Genomic DNA, 23513 nt, shown 5'->3' with positions numbered 1-23513 from the left:
CTTTACACATTTCCTAATTAAAAGAATCCCTCTCTGTATTGCTGTAGGTAGACACTTGGATGGGATGACCTTGGCTTCACTATTTTAGGGTCTACTTTAAATTGGTTTATATGTTTTACCCCTGACCCCCAAAGTCTATTCTCCACATAGTAGCCAGAGATCTTATTGATACTAAGTGAGACCATGGCTCACTTCTGATCAAAAGCCATCAGTGGTCTCACATGTCGCTCAGAATAAAACTCAAAGCCCCTTCCATGGCTTAAAGGTTCTAGAGGATCTGACCCTCAGCTGTCTCTCTGATCTTGTCTCCTATCAGGCCCGTCAGAAGGGCCTTATCTGACCTCCCTATCTAGGGTGGTCCCATCCCACTGCCACTTCTTATCCCTTACCCTGCCTCATGTTTCATATAACACTTGTCTTTATTGGATATATTATATATTTCCTTTGTTATTGCCTGTCTCCCTTTTCTACAAAGTAGGCCTTATAGAGTGGAGACATTTAAAGTCCTAAAACATCAGAAGAGTGCTTGGTAAATAGGAGAAATAAATAGAAGTTGGTTGAATTGATGGATTTAAGATCCCTGGTCTACGAGTGGGCACAGCAGGTAACTCTATAACAAAATTTTATCCTAGTTATTATTTTTTTTTGGATGGGCAATATATCACAATTGCTCTGCTATACATAATTAGATTATAAATTAAAATGTGTAGTCTACTTGGTATGACAACAGCCTGTTTGTGCATAATTTTCTGTTTCTGGTTATCCTAGTTCTTCCGTAGACCGGTATTTATTTGATAGGTGCCTGCACTTGTAAAGCATCCCTTTACTTCCCATGGGGTGTGGGATTGTGCATAGAGTACTTAAAAATTTAGAAGCACTCCAAAAACAGGAATAAAATTGATATTAAGTCAGCAAGATCTCTGGTTTAGTGAGTTAAATTTATGGAAAGACAATGCAATATACGCCATGGCATAGTATTTTATAGCATTGTCATATTTCATTCAATTTCAAGATGGAGGAAAAGAATTAAGAATAAGTATCTCTAATTCACTGTTATAAAAATATGAGGGTCAGGCCAGCCTGGTGGTGTAGTGGTTAAGTTCACACGCTACGCTTTGGTAGCCCAGGGTTTGCAGGTTCGGATCCCGGATGCGGAAATACACACCACTCGTCAGGCCATGCTGTGGTGGCGTCCCACATTCAAAATAGAGGAATATTGGCACAGATCTTAGCTCAGGGACAATCTTCCTCACACACAAAAAGATGAGGGTTATATATTTAAGAAATTGAAATATTAGGGTAAGAAGTTAAGGACATGAAAAGAAATGGGATTTCCGTAATCGAGTGGATAACAGTTGTTTTCTTTGTGTGCAAGACTATAGTGTGATGGGGATAACCAAGGCTTGACAACTTTAAATTTTACAAGAACTTCACATTTATTATTTTATTTTATTTTCAAAATATTCCTATGGGGTAGCTATTTTCACAAAGCTCTTTTTGTGGATGAGGAAACAAGTTCAGAAACGTTAAGCAACTTACTCAGAGTGATAGAGCTGGAAGGTAGCAAAGCCAAGATTCTAATTAAGGGATACTCACTTTGGTTCCTGTAGTTTTCTGCATTTCTCTGTGACTTTCCCTAGTGGAAATATTGTTTCACATTTTACCAGCCAGAAAAACAAACTTAAATTGTTTTCATGGCCTCAGATTTCAAAGCTAGCAGAGGAAATACCATATTTCTTTGAAAAAATTTTCTAGAAATGAGAAAATCATTTACCTGATTCATAGGAAATTGTTTAATGCTGTCTATTATAGAGCAGGAGGAGAACATTTTGAAAATTCACATTTAAAAATCAACTGCATATTCTTTTCACTATATAAGAGCATGTTAATAATTAATAATTAAATTAGTTAAATGCAAGAAAGAAAGTAACAACTTTAACTCAGCAGCATCTTTAGAACTAAATTCCTAAAACTTACAACAGATCCAGATATATTGCTAGAACATCGTGGGGCTAAAAAGCTTCTCCTTATCTCCTACAACCTCCAAATTAAAATACAGAAAGACACAAATGATACAATTTAAATTATACTTCGATATGGAATTTTCACCAATTACATCCAAGAGAAAAATTGCTTAGAAATTTCCTGAAATAACACTGATTCTGACCACCCTTTTGAATAAAGTTAAGAGAGTCACTGCTTAGTTCTTCATGTATTTTGATAAAAGTTGTTAAAAAGATAGAATTGACAGGACTATAAACTTTAAAGGATGTATACATATATTTTTTGTCATAAGTACCATATGAAAAATTTCTTTAATTTAAACTATATAAGCATTTTGAGATTTCAACTCTGTAAGCCAAAAGTTGAACTTCCATGTTAAAAAAAATCAATTCTTTTCAGTATATTCTGAGTTGAGCATGGTAATACTCTAATGTAATTCAAGGCAAACAGCACTGAACTAAGAGTTAATTAAAGATTTAAAATCTAGTTCTGCGTCTTCTATTAATCAGCTGTGTGAATTTAAGTGATTTTCTTAACATCACTGGGTCTCCATTTTCTAACCCATAAAATGAAAGCATCACCCTTGAGCTCTCTATCAAGTCTAAAATAATATGATCATATGTTCTAGACATGAGAGTTCTCAAAATTCTACTGAAAACATACTCATGAACTTTGAAGTTAAATGAGAAGACTTCTGACCTATTACAAGTTCATGCACTTTACTCTCAGAATGAGATCTTAGGTCATTATTTAAAAGTTATTGATTTTATTTATATACAATTCTTCCAACTTAGGTATTTTATTATACAATCTAAAAGCAACAAATTGGAGAGGTAAGGAATGCAGGAAGCAGGTATACTTATAATGGTGATGAAATGGTATAATAGAAGAGCAATGGACAGAAATAAATAACTGCTTTTTAAACGTGTTATAAAAATTATTGATCATAAAGATCACCACTATTTAAAAAAGGCTCAGTTATCTTCAGTAGATTCTACTGAAAAAGCACAGACAGGTATAATATTTTATAAATGTTTTTATTTTAAACTTCTAAAGTAAGAAATTAGGCACATAAATATATGTTTTGAAACCTAAAATTAACAGTTATTTTTCCAAATTATTCTAAATAAATGATACATTATTCCTGTCTGAAATCTTGATTTTTAAGAGGCAGAAATTCTGACTTTTTCAATTGTGATGAACAATTTAAGGAGTTCCTTTGAAATTCTCTGCGTAATAGATTAGCAAATTTTAGCAATAGTCATGGTTCTTTCTCACTTTCTGTGGTTGAAGCCCTCGTCTTATTATCAAGCTTTTAAAGGACAAATTTGCCTCCTCCAAAGCTAATGAACATCTCAGACACATGGCGTGGTCCAAGAAGGTTACAGGAAATTAACCTGTTTATAGTCAGGAATCATTTTCTTTCTTTAGGATATCAGTGAAGGATCCAGAAGGAAACAGATGGCACACACGAATTAGAGTAATTCCAGAGGGCTTAATCAAGGAACTATCTACAGAGATGTAAGCAGGGAGTAGGAAAACCACGAGAGATGGACCAGAGGCTGTAAGACCTCTAGGTCTAAAAAGGCAAGAGATGGTGGATAGTTACCTGGATTCAGAAGGAAAGTGTCAAGAAGAAAAGCCTGCTTTGAGAGGACTGTACCCTCAGGTGAAGGACACAGCCAGCCTGAGGCAATCTTGCAGAGAAAGATCTAAAGAGAATATATATCCAAATGTCATCCTCCTCCTGCCTTAACATCTCTTGCCAGAACGCAGAGAGTAGAGAGTGTGTGAAGAAATAGGCCAGCCTCTTGAGGCATCAAACAGGGTGGAGAATAGTGGAGAGTGAACCAAAAGAACACACAGAAGATATCCAGCACCTTTACCTCCTGAAGTTTTCTAAGATGCACTTTATAAGTATATGCACAGGTTGGTGAGGGAACAAAGAGGAGGATCTGCCCAGCAGAGAGGGAAAAGTCAAGTGGGAGATGAAGGGCATGCTCGGTGACATTATGCATACACACGTCATAAAAAGAAAAAATAGTATCTACTCATGGAATCATAGCATACAGTAACTAAAAAGATTTAAATCATCTCTCACACAAAACTTTCCAACCTAAATAGAAAAACATCCTCCCTAAAACTATCTCCTACCATAATAACAGGACATAGCCCTTTCTTTTTTTTGAGGAATATTAGCCCTGAGCTAACATCTGCAGGCAAGCCTCCTCTTTTTGCTGAGGAAGACTGGCCCTGAGCTAACATCCGTGTCCATCTTCCTCTGCTTTATATGTGGGATGCCTACCATAGCATGGCTTGCCAAGAGGTGCCATGTCTACACCTGGGATCTGAACTGGTGAACCCCGGGCCACCGAAGCAGAATGTGTGCACTTAACCACTGTGCCACAGGGCCGGCCCCAAGACACAGCCATTTTTAACACCAAGATCTTTATTCTTATTTAATATGTAAGCTACATCAACAACACCAAAACCATATCCTGATGATATCATTCTGCTAAAACTTCTTGGCAGCTAACATATATCGAGCATTTACAAACAGCTATCTCTGTGCTATGCACTTATCTTACTTAGTCTATTCAACAAACTATGGTTCCCCTTCTCATAATCTTCATTTTACATTTTAAACGTGACATAATTAAGGCTTAGAGAGACTTAGTAACTTGCTGAAAGCTATACAAATAAGTGACACAGAAGAAATGTAAACCCTGTTAGTTTGTTCCTGAGCTTAAGTTCTTTAGTGATTAGGCTACACTGTCTTTGAACTATAGCCAGAAAGAGAGAGAGACAGAGAGACAGAGAGACAAAGACAGACAGAGACAGAAACAGAGAGAGACTCAGGGATGACAGAGAAGCTAGATGTCAATTATAATCTGTACAACAGTGTAGGAATTTAAATCAGAAATTATGTGGGTGCAATGAATCAATGAATTTAGGCAAAAAATCATCTTGATTTTCAAACACCCCAAATATTATGATTAAAATACGGTTGGTAGACATTCCTCAAGTGGCTGCTTTGAGTAATGATTTTTGAGTGATATTCTTTCAATCAATCAAAATATCATACTATGTTTACCCAACAATTCTGTCTTTATTAAAAGAGTGTGGCATCTGTGTTGAATTAAGTCTAAAACTGGTGGCACACATTTAAGTTTTAGATATGCATCAACTTTGATTTCTTATTTTGTGAAACAGAATGCTGCAATCAATATTGCAAGAACCTACTGTGTAAACTGCTAACAAAAGGCCAATGCAATCATTGCTGTGGGCTATTTTAAAGGCAATTTACCTGCAATCTTTCACATGAAGTGCAAAAGGTGATCAAAATAGACTGATTAGACACTGAAGCTTTGTCCTTTAAATGTACATAGATGTGATTTAACCATAAAAATTATGCAATAAACCATGGTGATTTATTGAATACCAAATATTTATGTGACAAAGGTCCTTTTAACAGTCTGCTGTTAAAAGTTGGGCAGGTGTTAAGGCCAAGAAGCATCATGCTTTGGGAATGTTCAGAGCCTTGTGATAGCCCATGACAGACTCTACTATTTTCAACTTAATTTTAATTTAATTTTATATTGCAACATACATGTTTTCTATCAATTCTTGCAAAATGACCAAAAGACCTTACGGGGAGGTTCATGGAATTTATTTGCATCATTTGAGTTAATAATCAATTAATGGCAGCCGATTAGCACATGTGATATCTGTGACACTCCAGGGTCAAGTTTACTGCAGAGATGAAACAGAAAATTAGGAGGGCTAAAAGAAGAGCAGATGTGGGTTCACTGCCCCAGTCTGCAGGCCTATGGTGACAACACTGCTGTCACTGCTGCATCCCAGGAGATCTAGCAAGACAGTCCTTGTCCAAAAAGGTTTATTCCCTACTGCCCCATCTTCCACCACATCTTTTTTCTTATATTGAGATTGGAATTTTGCCACTCTTTAAAATGTAATTCGCTAACACATTATTCCATAGTTAACAAACTTTAGAAGAGAATTCATTGATAGTTAAATGCAAATAAATACAGTATTTTTCCGATCCTGGGATAGATCCAGGACGGTTGGGGGTATAATTAAAAATATATTACTAGGAATAAGAAAACAAATTGAAAATTCTTTTAAACATTTAAAGAAATTTTAATGTGTAATGAAATACATTACTTCAAACCAAAGCTCAGCATAGTACATTCAGTACATGTACACGATCCTTCTGCATGGTTGGTACAATGAACACAACAGTTTCTTTGTATTTGTCATGTCAAGGCTTACTCTTTCAAATAATACTTGACAGGTCCTTAGAAAATAATAGATTCAAGCACTTTATAGTTGTAAACCTGGTCAGTGTGCTTATGCACACACCCTCTCCTTTCCTGTGAGAATTCCTAAGTGTCTAGAACATGGTTAGTGCTGAAAAAATGTTCATTGAATAGATGAGTAAATAAATAAGCATGCAAAATGAAGTTGGTTTTGTTCAAAAAAAGGAAAGCGTCTCTTTATCTACTTATACTTTCAATGGCCTCTTGAAAGAGCATGAGAAAACTACATTAATATTGAAAATATGTTAGTCTTTATAATGATTGACTTTTTAAAAAAGTTAATTAAAATTTGAATAATATACATGTACGGTTTAGAAATAAAATGTATATAGAGTAATATGTTGCAAATCACTCCTTTTCCATAGTCATCCTGTTTCTACCATTGTTGCTAATAGGTAACTACTAATATTAAATTCTTGTGTGTCCTTCCATAGACTTTTTTGGTATGTATATGAATGAAAATATATTTCTCCTTCCCATTACAGAAATAGTGGCATCGGGTACACAGTGCTTTTCAATGTGAACTCTCCCTACGCTGGAGATATTTCTATGTTAGTGCAAGAGGTGACTGGCTTGCAATATTTCTGATATATAGTTGGATGATCTCTTAACGGAAAATATTTTTTGCACAGAATAAAGACACATCTTTATTGTTTCCCTTGTCATTCAAGCTCAAGTTTTTAAAAACCTTGCTAATTCCTGATAAAAATATTAATCCTTTTTGTATAGATATAATTTATTAATAATAAAATTCTGAATGCAAAATATGTAGTTCTTGTTTCAACCTGATAAGATTTTTGACAATAAATTTAAAATATTTCTGATTTATTTTACATATTAACTTGTGCTATACACTGAAAAATTAGCTCCTTCAAATTCCCATTGCTACCAGCTTCTATCAGACTTTATCTCTAGACTCCTGTGTTAGACCCCTACCTGGCCCCGTACATTTTCCAATTCCCCACTCCTATCCACTGTACAAACTAAATTGTCATATGAGATAATAGCTCCAGTAGTTTCACTTTTCTGATAAAGACAAAATAAATATAAACCTCTACAGCATTAAAGGTCCTACTGATTGTAGTTTAAATACAACATTCTGCTTTGGATTTCCGTTAGTCTCTTCTTCATGTCATATTCCCATTCACAAGTCTACTCTTTTCCCCTAAAAACATTCTAGTTTTGATTTATCTCCTTTTTCCTCATGCTGTTTTCTCAAGAAACATCCAAATCCTCTTTTCAGAATTCTATCACTATCCAAAGATGATTGCAAATACTATTTTTATATGAAATACAATTTGTACCAAAAAGTGTGAAAAAGTATGTGTATGTGAAGACAAGACTACATTTGTGGAGGTTATCAGGAAAATATTATATAGTATTACTTATATGCTGGCATATTCTTTATTTCCTTGTTTACTCGTTTCTTCCATTAGACTAAAGTTCTTGACTAAAGCTTGTATCTTACTAGTCTTTCTTTCCACTTTAGAATGAAGTATAAACTTTGTACTAGAAAGTTCTCAGGAAATATTTATGTAATCAAACTGAAGCTATTTGAACCAAACGCTGGAAAAAAGTGATAGAAATCAAATAATAGAAAAAAAAAATCCATTTCATTTACAAAACTGGCCTAGGAAGACTTTTTGAATAAGGCCTTCGACGGGCCTTTGGACATATGAAAAAATGTGACAGAGACTCTATGACGAAAATTTGTTGGAATGAGACACCTCAAACAACTAAAGACAACAATCACAAAAAAGCAGCAACTCTGATTTCCATAGAAATCGACAATATTAAGATATAACCGGCCTGAAGAAAGAAAAAGAGTTCCATGGCACTTATATCAATATGACTGTAAAGTAGACAACGACACTACAGAGATTCATTAAAAATTAAGGATATATCAACTATTGCTTTTCAAATTGATAAAACGTTCTTTTTTCCACTAAATTTTGGGTTAAAGTAAACTGGAGATTTGCAATATATAAAGGCACTCATTAAAACTCATAAATATTTTAAATGAGAATCTTAAATTATAAGAATGGTTTTTCGAGGTCTATGCTTAACTAGCTAGTTATTTATCTCTACTTGTCATCAGTGTCTGCTAATATAAAGATGGCTAATAGATGTTTTATCTGTTACATAAACGCTTTTATGTTGATGTCTGCATAGCTGGGTCACCTTCGCTGGTTTCTACAGGATTTGGGTGAGTGAGGGCATATGACTACATTTCTTTCTATTCCTTTCCTCCTTCTTTCTAGAAAACTCTATATTTCTACATGAAATTATTTAAAATTAAAGATGGATGAATAGGAAGAGAAAGTTTCTTAAGCAAATTTCAACCCACATCATTTTCTTTTCATTAATCTGAAAATATAAAATTGCTTAAAGATTTTTCAAAAGCTGAAGAGAAGTTTTAATTAAATACTACACTAACCATAAAGATGATACTAGTGTGTACTATGAACTCTGGTCCCAGAGTCAAGAAATTTAGGTTTCATTACTATCTTCCCAACAAAAAAGCCATATGCAGTATATAACTTTCAGATGTACATCATAATATATTTCAAATTCTGTGTAGATTACATCATGTTCACCACCCAGAGACTAATTATAATCCATCACCACACATGTGTGCCTAATCACCCCTTTCACCCTCCTCCTTCCCCGCATCCCCTCTGGTAACCACCAATCCAATCTCTGTTTCTATGTATTTGTTTGTCGCTGTTTTCATCTTCTACTTATGAGTGATGCCTACTTCTTTTTATATCCAGAATAATGAAATGAAAATATCTACAGGTGTGGTAGGCAGAACAAAGGCGCCCCCAAAGATGGCCATGGCTTAATTCCTGGAATCTGTGAGTATGTTACTTACATGGCAAAAGGGACTTCACAGATGGGAATCAGATCACAAACCTTGAGATGAGGACATTATCCTAGATTACCCACTGAGGCCCAATATAAACCAAGGAATGCTGTGGCCTCTAGAAGATGGAAAAGGCAAGGAAATGTATCTCCCCTATAGCCTCCAGAAAGGAACACAGGCCTGCCAACACCTTGATTTTAGTCCAATAAGACCAACATTGGACTTCTTACCTACAGAACTGTAAGGTGACAAATTTTTGCTGTTTTAAGACACTAAATTTGTGGTAATTTTTACAGCAGAAACAGAAAATTAATACTTCAGGCACATGGGAGAATTGAAAATAAAACAGAAGAACTTATTAATATTTACCAAAAATCAAGTACATATTTTTAGCAGTCAAAATTTGAAGTTTCCACAGGAATTCCTACTTTTTTGAAGGACCAATTCGGAACACAAAAATTTATGAATATAAAAAAAAAATCCACTGTCAATATGCTAGAAAATTATACTAGTTTTTAGACTTCACTTAGGGTTACTTATCTCTGAACCCAAATATATGAACAGAACATGCTTCAAAACAATTTTTTACAGCAATGTTTTTGTTGCATCCCTAGTACTGAGAGCATGCAAAACACACAGTAGGCGCTCAGCAAATATTTGAGGAATGAATAAAAGAAGAAATAATACAAGACTGAGAAATCAAGAGAAATAACCTAACAATTAATTATTACATGCATTTATAGAATTCTATAACGTGGAAGGTAGAAGGTGGAAGATAGAAGATACCACATTTTTTAAGACAGTAAAACTCATTGCTCACTAATTTTTTTCCCACTAGGAATATAAGTAATAAGTTGAAAAACAATATGAAATCAAAAGAACCCCAATATGCCTTTAAAACATGATCCCGTTGCAGAATTTCTTCTTTGTTCCCTTATAGATATATCACAATGGAGACCATGAAATAAAAATCCAACAACTGAACATATTGTGATGACACAATGCAATAAATTGGTGGTATAAATTTTTAAATTAACTTATTGACACAATTTATAATGAATATATAAGGACCTCCTCAAACTGATTGTAATTAGTGAAACATTGACAAGGGTAAAAATACAAAAGGAGCTACTTTGAATTAAAAAGCAATTTTCTAATTCTTTAAATAATCCCTTGTCTCTATTCAAAACTTCAACATTTTAAGCTTATAAATTTTGGTAAAACTTAGACAAAAGATGGTAAATACATAAAGACAACCTGGTGGTAAAAAATTAAATGCCTCCATTTGAAAACTAATAAATCAAAACAATTTAGCAATCTCACCTAGGAGACCAGTTCTGTAATCCCACTTCTATATTTCTATCCTGGACAAATAATCTTAAATAATAAAAATACCCCATAATTTTTGGTATAACAAAATTTATGCCTAACTAAAATGTCCAACAATAAGGAATGGTTAGGTAGATGGATCATATATTTATTTATTTATTTATTTTTTGAGGAATATTAGTCCTGAGCTAACTACTGCCAATCCTCCTCTTTTTGCTGAGGAAGACTTGGCCTGAGCTAACATCCACGCCCATCTTCCTCTACTTTATATGTGGGACGCCTACCACAGCATGGTGTGCCAAGTGGTGCCATGTCTGCACCCGGGATCCGAACAGGCGAACCCTGGGCCACCGAAGTGGAACGTGCGCACTTAACCACTACGCCACTGGGCTGGCCAAGATCATATATTTAAATATCATATCATGCACCAAAACAAATATAGCATGAAAGGAAATCAGTGTGAAAAAATTTTAAATTTAGTATGACATTATTTTAAAATATGCATAGAAAAAAATTAGAAAGCAATATGCCAAGATATTATAGATAATTGGTAGCATTATAGATTATTTTAATTATGTTTTTTACTGTTTTCCAAATTTTCAATATTAAAATTATTTTATAATCAGAAAAAGCATTTTGTAATGAAAATGAAAAGTTCTGATGTAAACAGTCACTTCTTGATCGTTTAGCATTTCAAATACTGTAATTGTACCTATTCCATGAAAACTTGTGAAGGAATGGGTGGTTTTAGACCAAACCAAGGACTTTACCAAATAGCATCAAAATACATTTTAGGTTTGATCTGAAGAATGAAACCACCAGAAATAATGAAAGTCAATATTAACTGTGAGGAAATTGAGTATTGAGAATAGGTTATAGACAAATATTTCACAAGAGAAAAGACCATTTATGGTAACTTAGAAGAGTTAGTTCTTTATTTTACAATCTCTAGTGCTATCTATATAGTCTTAGGTGTCTGAATTATTATTACATACATAATCAAATTCTACATTTGCAGGCTCCAATAAGCTGGGTAATAATTAATTTCAGATACAACTGCAGGTCAAAGAAAAAGCAATATATTGGTGGAATTGTTACTTACTGTGGTAGCACAATGAATATCTTTCCATATTGTGGCTTCCCTGGAGAGATCGGAGACTTCAAATAAATTGTCAAGAATCACTTCTCCAATCATATCATGTCTAGAAAATCTGTCAAAATCATATACACTGAAATGTAGTTTTCGGTTGCTTAGTTGATCGTATGCTACAGGAAACTGAAAAGTTTCATCAAATAGAGGATTTAAAGTCTTTCTGTGGACGCGGGTCTGAAATTTCTTTTTCCTGTCTGGAAGAAGATACATCTTCACATAAGGGTCTGAAGTTCCTGTGAAGTCTTTAGCAGGGAGATCTAAGGCTTTGATAATTTTAACAACTAGAAGTTCATTTTCGTAATCATACTGCAGGGTAAAGTTAAATTTCCCACAGGTTTTGACATCTTCTTTCGTGTTGCCCTCAGAGTCAACTGATTTCTGTTTGTAGAGCTCTGGTTTTATCCTGCCAATGCTGGTTGTTGTTTCTCCTCTTTGTAAAATAGGTTCCGTGCCCGTGCTAAAATCAACACTGGAAATCTGCATTTGCCTTGGTAGGTGTCTCCTGAAGGAATTGTGGCTGTACACACACATATAAACAAAAATCATTTAGGTAGATCTTACCGATGACGATGCTATATATACAGTGGCTGCCCCCTCCCCCCGGGATGATGAAATCATTATATCAGTAGACACACACACACACACACACACACACACACACACACATAATCAAAGAGCTACACTTGAAAAATCAGAAGTGCAATATTCAAAGGAAAATTCTCCTAAAATTATAAAAACACTTGAAACACACGAATGTGCATTTCTATGAGCTTTTGGAATTTTGTACACTCAATCTTAAGCACATAATTAAATACAATTATAAAGAAATATGACTACCAACAAAGTTCAATATTCCACAAAGTAGTACAAATGTTATCAATCATCTGGGTATATCTAGAGGTAAGCATTATGTAGACAAATCATTTAGATGGTGGTTTCTTTTCATCTGGAGATTTGGGTCTCGTGAATTTCACGTTTTAGTGACTACAGCATTAAAATAAAAAACGTAAGTCCACATATTCTTATACTGTGTTAATTATTTCCAATACTTAAGATAACTAAATGAATATTTACTTTTAAAAAGAACATATAGTGTGACAGCCAAAATGAGTACATTTTCCTTTTTTTCAACATGGAGTGGGTTCAGAAACCCTAAGGATAAAAAAAAATGTAGAATTTTAGAATTTGGGACCAAAATAATAGGGTTTTTAAAATTCAAACAATTTCCTAAAGTCACTGTTACTATTCATCTAGTCAGCATGTCCAGAACATTAGACATATCAGCTTACTAGTGTCTTATATACGTGACGTCATTAAGATCTTCTCTTACACTTCCTCTATAAGTTCTGGCATGATCTGTCAACTTAAGCGTCCCTTCAAGGCTTGGTACTAGGTCTTATGTTCTTTCCTCTCCTCAGTCTTTCCATCAGACCAATCATCAATTCTTGGACTATAATTATTATCATGAATCTGATGGTTTCCTAGATATATCTCAGATACATAAACTTCTGGTCCCACATTTCTATATCTATCTCCAAGGAAGACTTCTGAATGGATGTCCTAACTTTGCCATTAGTTTGTCTCTTTTCCTTTCAAATCAGTTATCTCTGCCACAATCTCTGACAATAGCTCTAACATTTTTATCAGCCGTTCATGCTTGGAAATTTGCAGTATGCTTTGAATCACCTTTCTTTTAGCCACAGGATTTACTCAATTTTCTAAATCCTGGTGATGTTTGCTTTGAAACATCTCATATAATTGTCCATTCTGCTCCATTTCTATTGCTACTCAGTCCAGATCCTCATCACCTCCTACTTTGCTTTCTACACTAGCCTTCAGTTGACTTTTCTTTCTTCAGCTCTCTCTGAAAATTAATTTCTATCCAGCCCTTACTTCAAAATTCTTTGCTCACTTCTGTGTCTGTTACATCAGGTCTACATCTTTTACAGCACTAAGTAATACTGAGGGCATTGCTTAATTAATACTTGATTTATAGATACACATATAAGATTGACGTAAGAGGTATAAAAAGTTAGTGAATATCCAGAAGTGATATTCAGAATAGATACCTAGGGATGGTACCATTTGAGAAGCAGTTAGAGGAACTGAGGATGTTGAACCTACAAAGGAGGGGAAGAAGCTGGGGCAAAGAGCAAAGATGGATTAATGCTAGCTGTCTTCTAATATCTGAGGGACTGTCATGACATAGTTAATAAAAAGTTATAAAAGTTATAGATAGATAGACTTCAGCTTAATATAAGGGAATGTTTAGAAATATCTAGAGCTGTCTAATGTGGTGAAGTAATGAACTTCTCAAACAGGAAGTGTAGAAACAAAGGTTAGATGCTGAAGAAGAAGACTCTGCCTCAGATGAGATGCCAGACCTCTAAGTGTTTTTTAACACTTAATTTCTATGATTCTCTGCCATTCTACAGTTCTTTGATAATTTCGTGGGTCTAAAAATACAAGATATCATTATTATGTGTGTTAATAAAGTGGAATTTGTTAAAATCAGAATTATAATCTTAGGTGTTCCAAGTTCACTCTCTTACATTTAATTGGCTTACTTTCTGTAAATGGATTGAAATACTGAACAATTATTTAAACACCATAAAAAATGCTTAGAGCTGTACTGAAAGTAATTCAGCCTCTCTGTAGTCTCCTTTTATACAAATAAGGAAGACAAACCAAAATGAGCTGTGAAAGCATCAGTAACTCTTTGCCTGTTACTGTATTACTTACAGACTTCCCAAACACTTTTTAAAAGCCAACATAGTTCAGTTTATATATTGCAAATCAAAATAAAGGTTGAGCCTGGGGAAGTGGCAGAACAGTGCCACAGGGGAAAATACACTGTGGCATTTTTGGATGATCTCTTCCTTAACATTCTGCTTAACCTCAGGACCCAAAAGAGAAGCTGTCAGTGTGAGGTCATAGAGAATTATATGGAAGAAGGGAGAAGGCTTGGGGAAAAATGATATTCCAGTCTCAGATTAGTGCTAAAGAACATCAAGAACGAGAATGGGAGAAAATGATATCCAATGACAATTTGGAATGAGATAAAAGAAGAATAATAAAAGACAGGGAAAAAAATGAAGAAAATTTCACAAGAAAACATTAAAGTGTGACCTTCTTCTTCAGATTTTGCTAGAAAAGCCTAATATATTGAGTGCTTACTATGTGGCAGGTACAGTTGTAAATTCTTTGTCTTCTCACCTGATCCTCATGTAACCCTATGAGATACTTACCATTATGTTCCCAATTTTACAAATGAGAACACTGAAGCACAAGAGGTAACTTATTCAAAAGTCATATAACTAGGCAGGTGCTAAAAGTGAAGTATGACCAAGGCAGTCTGGGTCCAGTGTCTCCACTCTTTTTCTTTTTCTTTTTTTTTTTGAGGAAGATTAGCACTGAGCTAACATTTGCCATCAATCCTCCTCTTTTTGCTGAGGAAGACTGGCCCTGAGCTAACATCCCTGCCCACCTTCTTTAACTTTATATGTGGGATGCCTGCCACAGCATCGCTTGACAAGCGGTGTGTAGGTCTGCAACCGGGATCCGAACTGGCGAACCCCAGGCCGCTGAAGTGGAATGTGCGAACTTAACCACTGTTCCACTGGGCCGGCCCCTAGTGTCTCCACTCTTTACCACCATGCTATACTGCCAAATTTGATTAAATTATTCCCAAGTTTAATCATTCCAGTAAGTAACCATATAAAATATTTAAAAATTATTTATTTTGCTTTTATACAACTTTTTCCACTTAAACATTATAAATAATATAATTATATAATCCACTAAGATCCAAAGTTTACTTGGTTGAAAGAGCTTGAAATATATTTTTAGAGATCTTTTTAACTTCTTTGGCTAGTTACCAGAAATTAAAAAGGAGCAAGGATGCTTAAGTTGTAAGTAAAATTATGATCAGACACGTACAGAATTCTTATAAAGTCTATAGTTATGGTACATTTTATAACCAATAATGTGTTTTGAAAATACTATGTAGCAAAGTGAAATTTGCTAGGCAATTTATGCAATATATTTTCAAAATGATTAAGTTAAAATTTGTTTATAATCAAAAAGCTATTTCTATGTAAAGAAACATACTAGGACTACTTTATCTCAGATGAAGGAATTAGCTGCTAATTAAAACTACACTGAATTTGACCCAATATTTTAGCTTCTGTGTCTAAGGGAGGATATATGTAAAAATCTATATTAATTTAAAGCTTGAAGTGAACTGTTTCCTAGGTCAATTCCATTTTCATGCATTGAGAACACTCTGAAATGCATTTTGACGCTGAATTCATGCCAGATATACAGGATCAGGGTTTTAAATTAGACTCAGAGAACTGTCAGAGAGCATTTATGAAAAGAAGAATAAAGAAAAGAATACAAGTAGCATATTTTGTTGTGAATTATGAAAGGTGTCTAGTATAATCCAGTTTATATATTCAAAGTTTCTAAGAGATTTAGAATATTTTATTAAATCATCTAATGTTTCTGCCAAAATTACTTTCACTTATGCAACGATTTTTCAGTTTTTGATTTTTGTGAGCAAAATCCCCTGAGAAGTTAATTCCTTATTTTTTATAGATTGATTCGATAATTTCCCACTCACTTATGCCTTTCAATATAATAAATTTTAAATCCTATATCCTTCTCCTAAAAATCAGTAATTTCTTTCTTATGCCTCTGAATATAATCGCGCAGCTGTAAAGCCCCTTCTAAGAGGAATCAAAGAGTAGTAACGTTTTGTTTGAGTAAGCCAGTGCCCTAATTACAGGGTAAATAGTGCATATTCTAAGTCACAGTTTAGCTCGTCAGTTAAGAGAAGCTTTAATTATTACAATGTTAAACTATTGCCATGACAACACAGATCTTCTTTTTCTTCTTGCTTTTTTTCCTTCTTCCTTTTCTCTTTTGGAATGACAGTGATAAATGGCTATTTAGTCTCACACAAATATCCAACTAGTCAAAGTACAGGCCACCTGACTATTACTGATCCCATTCTTGTCCTTCCAACCTAGAAGGGCACCCCCCAGTACTCTTCCAGATGGAGAAGGGAAAACTTTCCCCATCTTACCTGGAACAGTTGAGTAATACCCCATATTACTTGATGCCACAGGAATAAAATGTATTCATATAGAGATTTTCAAATATTTATCACCAACAGAACCTTCTTTCAAGCAAAATCAGAGGCCAGAGTTGAACGTGTGAACACAGAGCTACTGTGGTTGATGTGTGGGTAGAGTCCTGGAATCTCACTGGAAAATGAGACAATTTTTTCCCACCACTGAGAAGAAAGTGCTTGAAGATCACGACATTGAGATGAGGTGGAAAAAGTACTGGACTGGGATCAGCCCGCAGATTGGCCCCAGCTTCCCTGCATATTGAGGGCCACTCTGGGCAAGTGACCTAACTTGTTTGAGCTCTGCTTTCCTCATCTATAAAACAGTTCTTTCACAGTTGTGAAGATCAAATGAGCTATTACAGAGATGACTTGGAAACCTACAATTTTTCATACTGATATTAGTTATTATCATTAGAATTCAGGACACAAGGAGCTGAAGGGCAAATGCTATAATGAGCTCTCTGATTCTGACAATCTCAAAGCTGGGTTGGCTGAGTTTGGGATGCACAGGTGACATAAAGTCATCCCTGCATGAGTGTGCCCTAGACTACCACCCTGGACAACAGAGACCCTCTGAGTAACTCACTTCCAAGCACCCAGCAGTTTTCTTCTCCTTTAGGGGGAAACTATATCGCCCTACCAGTGTCTTCACCATCTATTAAATTTACCTTAAATATTGCCTGAGAAATCAGATAGGAATAGCAAAAAAAACACTTAGCAGAATTTTACTGATTTATTCAATATTTTTAAAAGGAATTCATCTCTCCTTGTTCTAAAATTGAAATTGGTATCGGAAACTATCACCCTATATTAAAAGTTATAGCCCAGTTTCACAGGTAAGGAGGCTCAAATAGGAAGACTAAATCAATTTTCTGGTAAACAAAGCTTTCATCTTTATTTGTTTCCTATTTTCTTCCATTTGATTTGAAACAAGGACAAGAGTGATTCATTCAGTACACAAATATCTGAGCATGTACCATGCAAGGCACTATAAATCTGAAGGCAGACTGATTTGCATAATATACCATGATGAATTTTTAAAAATAATTCATTCTCTAATGTCTATATTCTGAATCTCTGTATCCTGAATCTCTTCTTAGAATGTTCTTCTCACTTTATTGCTCAGTGGAAACTTGGCTCTTCCCCAAGGATACTTCTGGGCCCTTCTCATATGGTGGCTGATATTTCCCCCACAGTCCTTGTTTCACTGGGCCTGGAGGTGGAGTATTTGTCTATTTCTCTTGTCATCCATTACCAATTTCACAACATTCACCCTTACTGCACCCCTCCCAGCTCTGAAGCTCAAATCGACACATCATATCTACATTACTACTTATTGTTAGTCATCCACTGATACCCAAATCACTTCCTTTAAAGTCTTCATTATTTAAACCTCTTGGTTCACTAACACTTTCTGACAACGTTTTTGTTCCAATTCCTCGCAATGCACATGTTTCTTTCAACCAACTGTCCTCCAAATTCCTTAAACTCCTCTCCTCCAATGATGTCCTTAACTTACCTCAGATACTACTAAAATGTGCATCGCCAGATTTTGTCACTATCATTAACTTCAAACTTGCCACAACCCCAACTTCATGCATGCCTCTGTCTGATCAACATCTTTTATCTTTCTAACTCAGACTCTTTCAAATTCCAACTCAGACAACCTTTCCAACTCACCAGAACCTCCCCTCCACAGATTCTATCACCATTTCATAATCCTTAATTCCTTGAGATCATTTTTCCCTCTTTACCCATGGTTAATCATTTCCCTCTTTACTCAACCATGCTTAATCATTAAAGCCACTCTCATACATACATCCTCAACTCCCTTGCTGCTCTCCATCTTCTTAGTTGCAGGGGAAACCACAGGCCTCGTTGAATTCAACTCTCCATCATCTCTACACCAGCACATGTGCAAGTGCATACAACTGGAGAGAAACATAAAACAACTCTCACTGTTTCACTTTAAATTCATGACCACATTCCTCAGGCCCAATTCATGACCACATTCCTCAGCCCCAATACTGCACAGTAATCCATTCTCCCTCTCAGTCTCCTGGATTCACAAGACTATTTCACACCTCCTCACTTTTCTTCAAACCTCTATCACCTTCTTCCTCATTCCCCATCTCAGTTAATGAATTTACTTCCCATTTCACTAAGCAAATTGAAGCAAAGAGCAGAAAGCTCCCCAAGACTGCCATCAACTCATCACCATCCTGTCAGCATCTGTACCCATATATTTTGTCTTCCTGATTGATATTAGGTTAACTACCCATGCTCCTATCCCTCTAAAGCCAGTCCCTCCACTTATAAACTAAATCCCATTTTCTCTCATGTCACCTTCAAGCATGCTCCTCCCTGATTCCTGCATTGCTAACCCTCCCTCTTTGCTGGATCATTACCATCAGTGTAAGAGCACACTCTTATTTCTCCTGTCTTAAAGGAAACTTCTATTCATCCCACTTCCTCTCTGTGTACTGCTCTGTTTCTCTAACACATTTGCAGCAAAACTCCTTGAAAGAGTTGAGGACAGTATGTTTCCTGTGCAATTTATCTCCTCCCATTTTATTTAAACTCACTCTAATTAGCTTTTCACATACCCAACTCCAGCATAACCACTCTTGAAAATGTCAACAATGTCTCCCCTACATTGCTAAGCTCACAGATCAATCCATGCTCCTCATCCCATCTGACCTTATCAGAGTCACTTGACAGTTAATCACTCCTGGTTGTTTATGTACTCTCTTCTCTTGGCTTCCAGATTATACCCTCCTGGCTTTCCGCCTGCTTTACTAGTCTCTACTTCTCAGTCTACCATGCTATTCCTCATGTCTTAATGCTAGAGCATCTCAGGGATTCATCTCTGCTTTTCTCTTTCCTATCTACACTCAACTCTTTGATGATATCATCTCCTGGCTTTGGACACCACCTATATGTGGAACCCAAATTTATATATATAACACAGATTCTCTCCAGAATTCCAGAGTCATTATCCACTTGCCTACTCGACTTCTCCACTTAGATTTCTAATAGAAACCTTAACAACAACAGGTCCAGATCTCCTCTTCTCACCTCTTAAACTCATTCTATTCACAGTCTCATCTATCTCAACTTGATCTTTCCAGATGCTTAGGCCAAAACCTTGGAGTCATCCTTGACTCCTCTCTTTTTACTCATATGCTCCAGCTAACCTGGATATTCTAACAGGATATTCTGTTTGTTCTACCTTCAAAGCATATCTTGAATCCAGCCAGTTCTCACCATCATTAACTACCATCTCCTGAGTCTGAACCACCATCACCTCTGGCCTGGAGTATAACCTCCTTTAGTGGTCTTTCTGCTTCTATCCTTGTGCCTCCCTCAATGTTCATTCTCAAAATAACAGACAGAGTAGTCTTTTCAAAATGTAAGTCAGATCGTGCCACTCCTCTGATTAAAAACCCTCCAGAGGCTTCCCATGTTACTCAGAGTAAAAGTCAAAAATGGTTTAGCCCCTGATACCTCTCAGATTTTCCCCCTACTATTCTCCACCTTGCTCTCTTTGCTACAGCCACTCTGGCCTCCTTGCTGCAGTTGGAACACAAAAAGCAGGTTCTGGCTCCAGGGCCTTTGCAGTGGCTGCCTTCTCTACACGGAAAGCTCTCCCTCGACACCCTCATGGCTCACCCTTCCACCTCTCCAAGTTTTCTCTTAAATGTTATCTTCTCAGCAAGCTTTAACCTGAATATCATAACTAAAATTCCAACTCTGCCCCACATTCAGACCTACCAATCCTTCTATTTTGCACTGTTATTTTCTATAGAACTTATTAGCTTCTAGTATATCATGTAATTTACTTAGTTACGTCGTCTGGTTCCTCTCCACAGAATGCAGGTGGGGATTTTTTGATAGTTTCAGTTCCTAATGTATACCAAATGTCTAGAAAAATGCCCGACACATAAAAAGTGTTCAATAAATAATGTTGAATAAATAATTATCTTTCCCTGAAAAATTCAGCCATATGATTAACTAACAATCCAATAATAGTAAAAGCTGTTTGGAGGAAAAAACTAGTTCTTTTCTCAATTATGTAATGTAATGGTCGAAATTCATTTAAGTAACTTATCTTTATTCTGTTCAAAGAATTTACAGGCAACTTGCTCCTTAACAAAAATTAAAGAAATAAATGTTAGACTATTCTGAAAATATTTTTCCCTTGACTTTTCCCCATGTTAAAAAAAAAGTCTAAAAGTCATAACAAGGGCTGATAAGCAATTGCTTTTGATCCAGCACATATTTGAAGGAATGCATAAGAAGTAATTAGGTTGGAAAATATTTTTTGGTGCTGTTGATCTACATGTAAATTTCCGAGGACATAATATTTTATATTACAAGAAAAGAAGTGATACAGAACGAAACCTTAAATATTAAAAAAAAATCTTTCAATAAATTTGTCAAAATAATCAACCCAAGAACATTCTATTTAGTACTACTAGAACCCTGTAAGATCTTTTGATCTTAGTTTTGCATTCTAGCTCTAAATTTCTGTGCTCAGTGTGTTATTTACGTCTTCCCTGACTTGGGAGTATGTTGCTGGCTATCATGAGCCTACCTCCTGGTTCACCTACCATCCTGAGTGACTCTTCTCCTGCGTCTCCATATCTCCTTGAGCATACTGCAAATAGTGTACTGAAATTACCTGTTCTTAGATCTGTCTTCCATCCCTCAGCCCTTTTACTAGATTGTAGTCTTTATAATGGCAGAGATTAAGTATTATTCACCTCTTTAAGAATTTCATAACAAACACATGCTGGGATTCGGATGTTGGAGTTTGTATGAAAATAAATTTATCCTAAGATTCCTGTGACTAATAGAATCAAACTTCCCAGGCATTATTGGTATTATGAAGAAGGAAGTCTCAATCAATTTATAATTAGTACTAAAGAGGAGATAATATTTCTCAGTACTAGAAAACAAACTCTCCAAGTGTGAAACTATTTTGCAAAGTTTTCTCTCTGACCTTGGTTCAAAGATTCATCCATTTCGGAAAAGAATTTAGTGTATATACCAAATACATATGCTTCATGAAGGGGATTATTTAACCCCTCAAGCACTTGCACAGCATGTTCTATGAACTTTTATTCCAAGGAGATAGACCTCAGGACCTCCTGTTGTTCTGGGCAAACACTACTTTTTGTATACGAGCTGGCTACACATCTTTAAAACTCTCCCCATGTGTAACATCTTGCTTTCCATTCCTCTTAGTATCCTGAATGGATAACTGCCACCTTTGCTATCTTTTGAGAGGAATTTAATTAAATTAAAAAAATATCTTAAAGAAACACTATGCAATCCAGTATTAGGTATTTTTACATAATTCTTAATTTCTCCTATAACAGTGTACATTGAGTGTTCTTTCTGACATTTTCTGTGATGATTTGGAGTTACTTTTCTAAGAAACCATAGCTAATTGTAAATCCATCAGCACACGTGAGTCAACGATTACCTCGCGTGTACATTTTCCTGCTTTTGCTCATGTTCAACTAGATCTGCCATTAGATTTCCTAACTATTTTTTAGGAGGTACTTAGAATCCTCTCCAAAAGTGGCCAGCCTATACAATGCCTCATCCTCAATAAATTACTTTGCCACTTATGATTCACCTCGTTTTTACACCACTAATGAATGCACAGAAAATTGGTCCTCATAGTCATCCCCGGGAGGATACCATCATTAACCTCTTTCTAATATGAGCACAGTTTATCTCTCCACCTGATGCTGTCTTTGAAAGAGCAAAGTGAAGAGGGGAGATGATCAATCAATCAAAAGTATTCACTTGATGCTTACTATGCACCTACACAGTGACGGAAATGACGAGTGACGGAATTACTAAAATAGGTTACACGGCCTTGTTCTTGAGAACTTAGCATCTAGTTTGCCAAACAGCTCGAGCTCACTATTAAGACAATACATAATTAATTGCTAGACTGTAATCTTGTCTTTAAATAATAAAGGATAATAGCTTATAATTGGGCATAGAAAGTAGACTGTCAGATGCATTTTCTTTAAATATCTTATAGTAGACAAAAAAGAGGTCATTATTCTGCACAAGGGAAACAGCATGAGCAAAAGCATTGAGGCTGAGAGCTGAGGTCAACAGAAGGGGGATAAAAAGACCAGGCACTCGCCTAGTGGGCACCCATGAAATATCCATTAGGATAGATAAGATGAGGTCATTAAATTTACTTATTGATTTTTTTTATTCAATAAATAAACTCTGAGTTCCTATAGTGTTTTGTCTAGGTGTCAAGAGCAATACGGAAGTGACCTCGGCAGATTTTCTTTAGCAGCATAGAGCTATATGCGTGTGTTGGGGAGGGTATGGACCCAAATGCTTTAATGGTAGCTTGGTATATGAGACTGTAACAGTTTGAATGTCAGGCTTCTAAGAGCTTTGGACTAGACTTGGAATGGCTGAAGTGTCACCTAATGTTTTTTTATAAGGGATCTTAGATTCTTCTTTTACAGCTTTTCTCAGGTTTCTGCCTTTTTGCTGTTGTCTCCTACTTCCTGATTTTTATCACACCTGAACTACTATCTTAGTTTCAAAATAGATGTCTCTTTCTACAGTCTTGTCCTATAAACTGTTGCCAAATAACTGTTGCAAATTAATTTGTCGTTCTTACAACATAGCTCTTTA

At 35.5% G+C, this 23513-nt stretch overlaps 1 protein-coding gene across 1 annotated transcript in view; it reads right to left on the bottom strand.

Annotated features, from left to right (window-relative positions):
- Window positions 1-23513, bottom strand: part of SYT10 (synaptotagmin 10) — a 63138-nt gene that overhangs the window by 18567 nt on the left and 21058 nt on the right. Inside the window, exon 3 of the mRNA XM_046679151.1 lies at window positions 11642-12209. Coding sequence (XP_046535107.1) covers window positions 11642-12209 — 568 coding nt within the window. The remainder of the gene's footprint in view (window positions 1-11641; window positions 12210-23513) is intronic.

The sequence above is a fragment of the Equus quagga genome, chromosome 1, assembly GCF_021613505.1.
Source record: "Equus quagga isolate Etosha38 chromosome 1, UCLA_HA_Equagga_1.0, whole genome shotgun sequence".
In the NCBI taxonomy this organism is placed as follows: domain Eukaryota; kingdom Metazoa; phylum Chordata; class Mammalia; order Perissodactyla; family Equidae; genus Equus; species Equus quagga.
The sequence above is the reverse complement of the archived record's forward strand: the minus strand, read 5'-3'. Positions and strand labels throughout refer to the sequence as shown.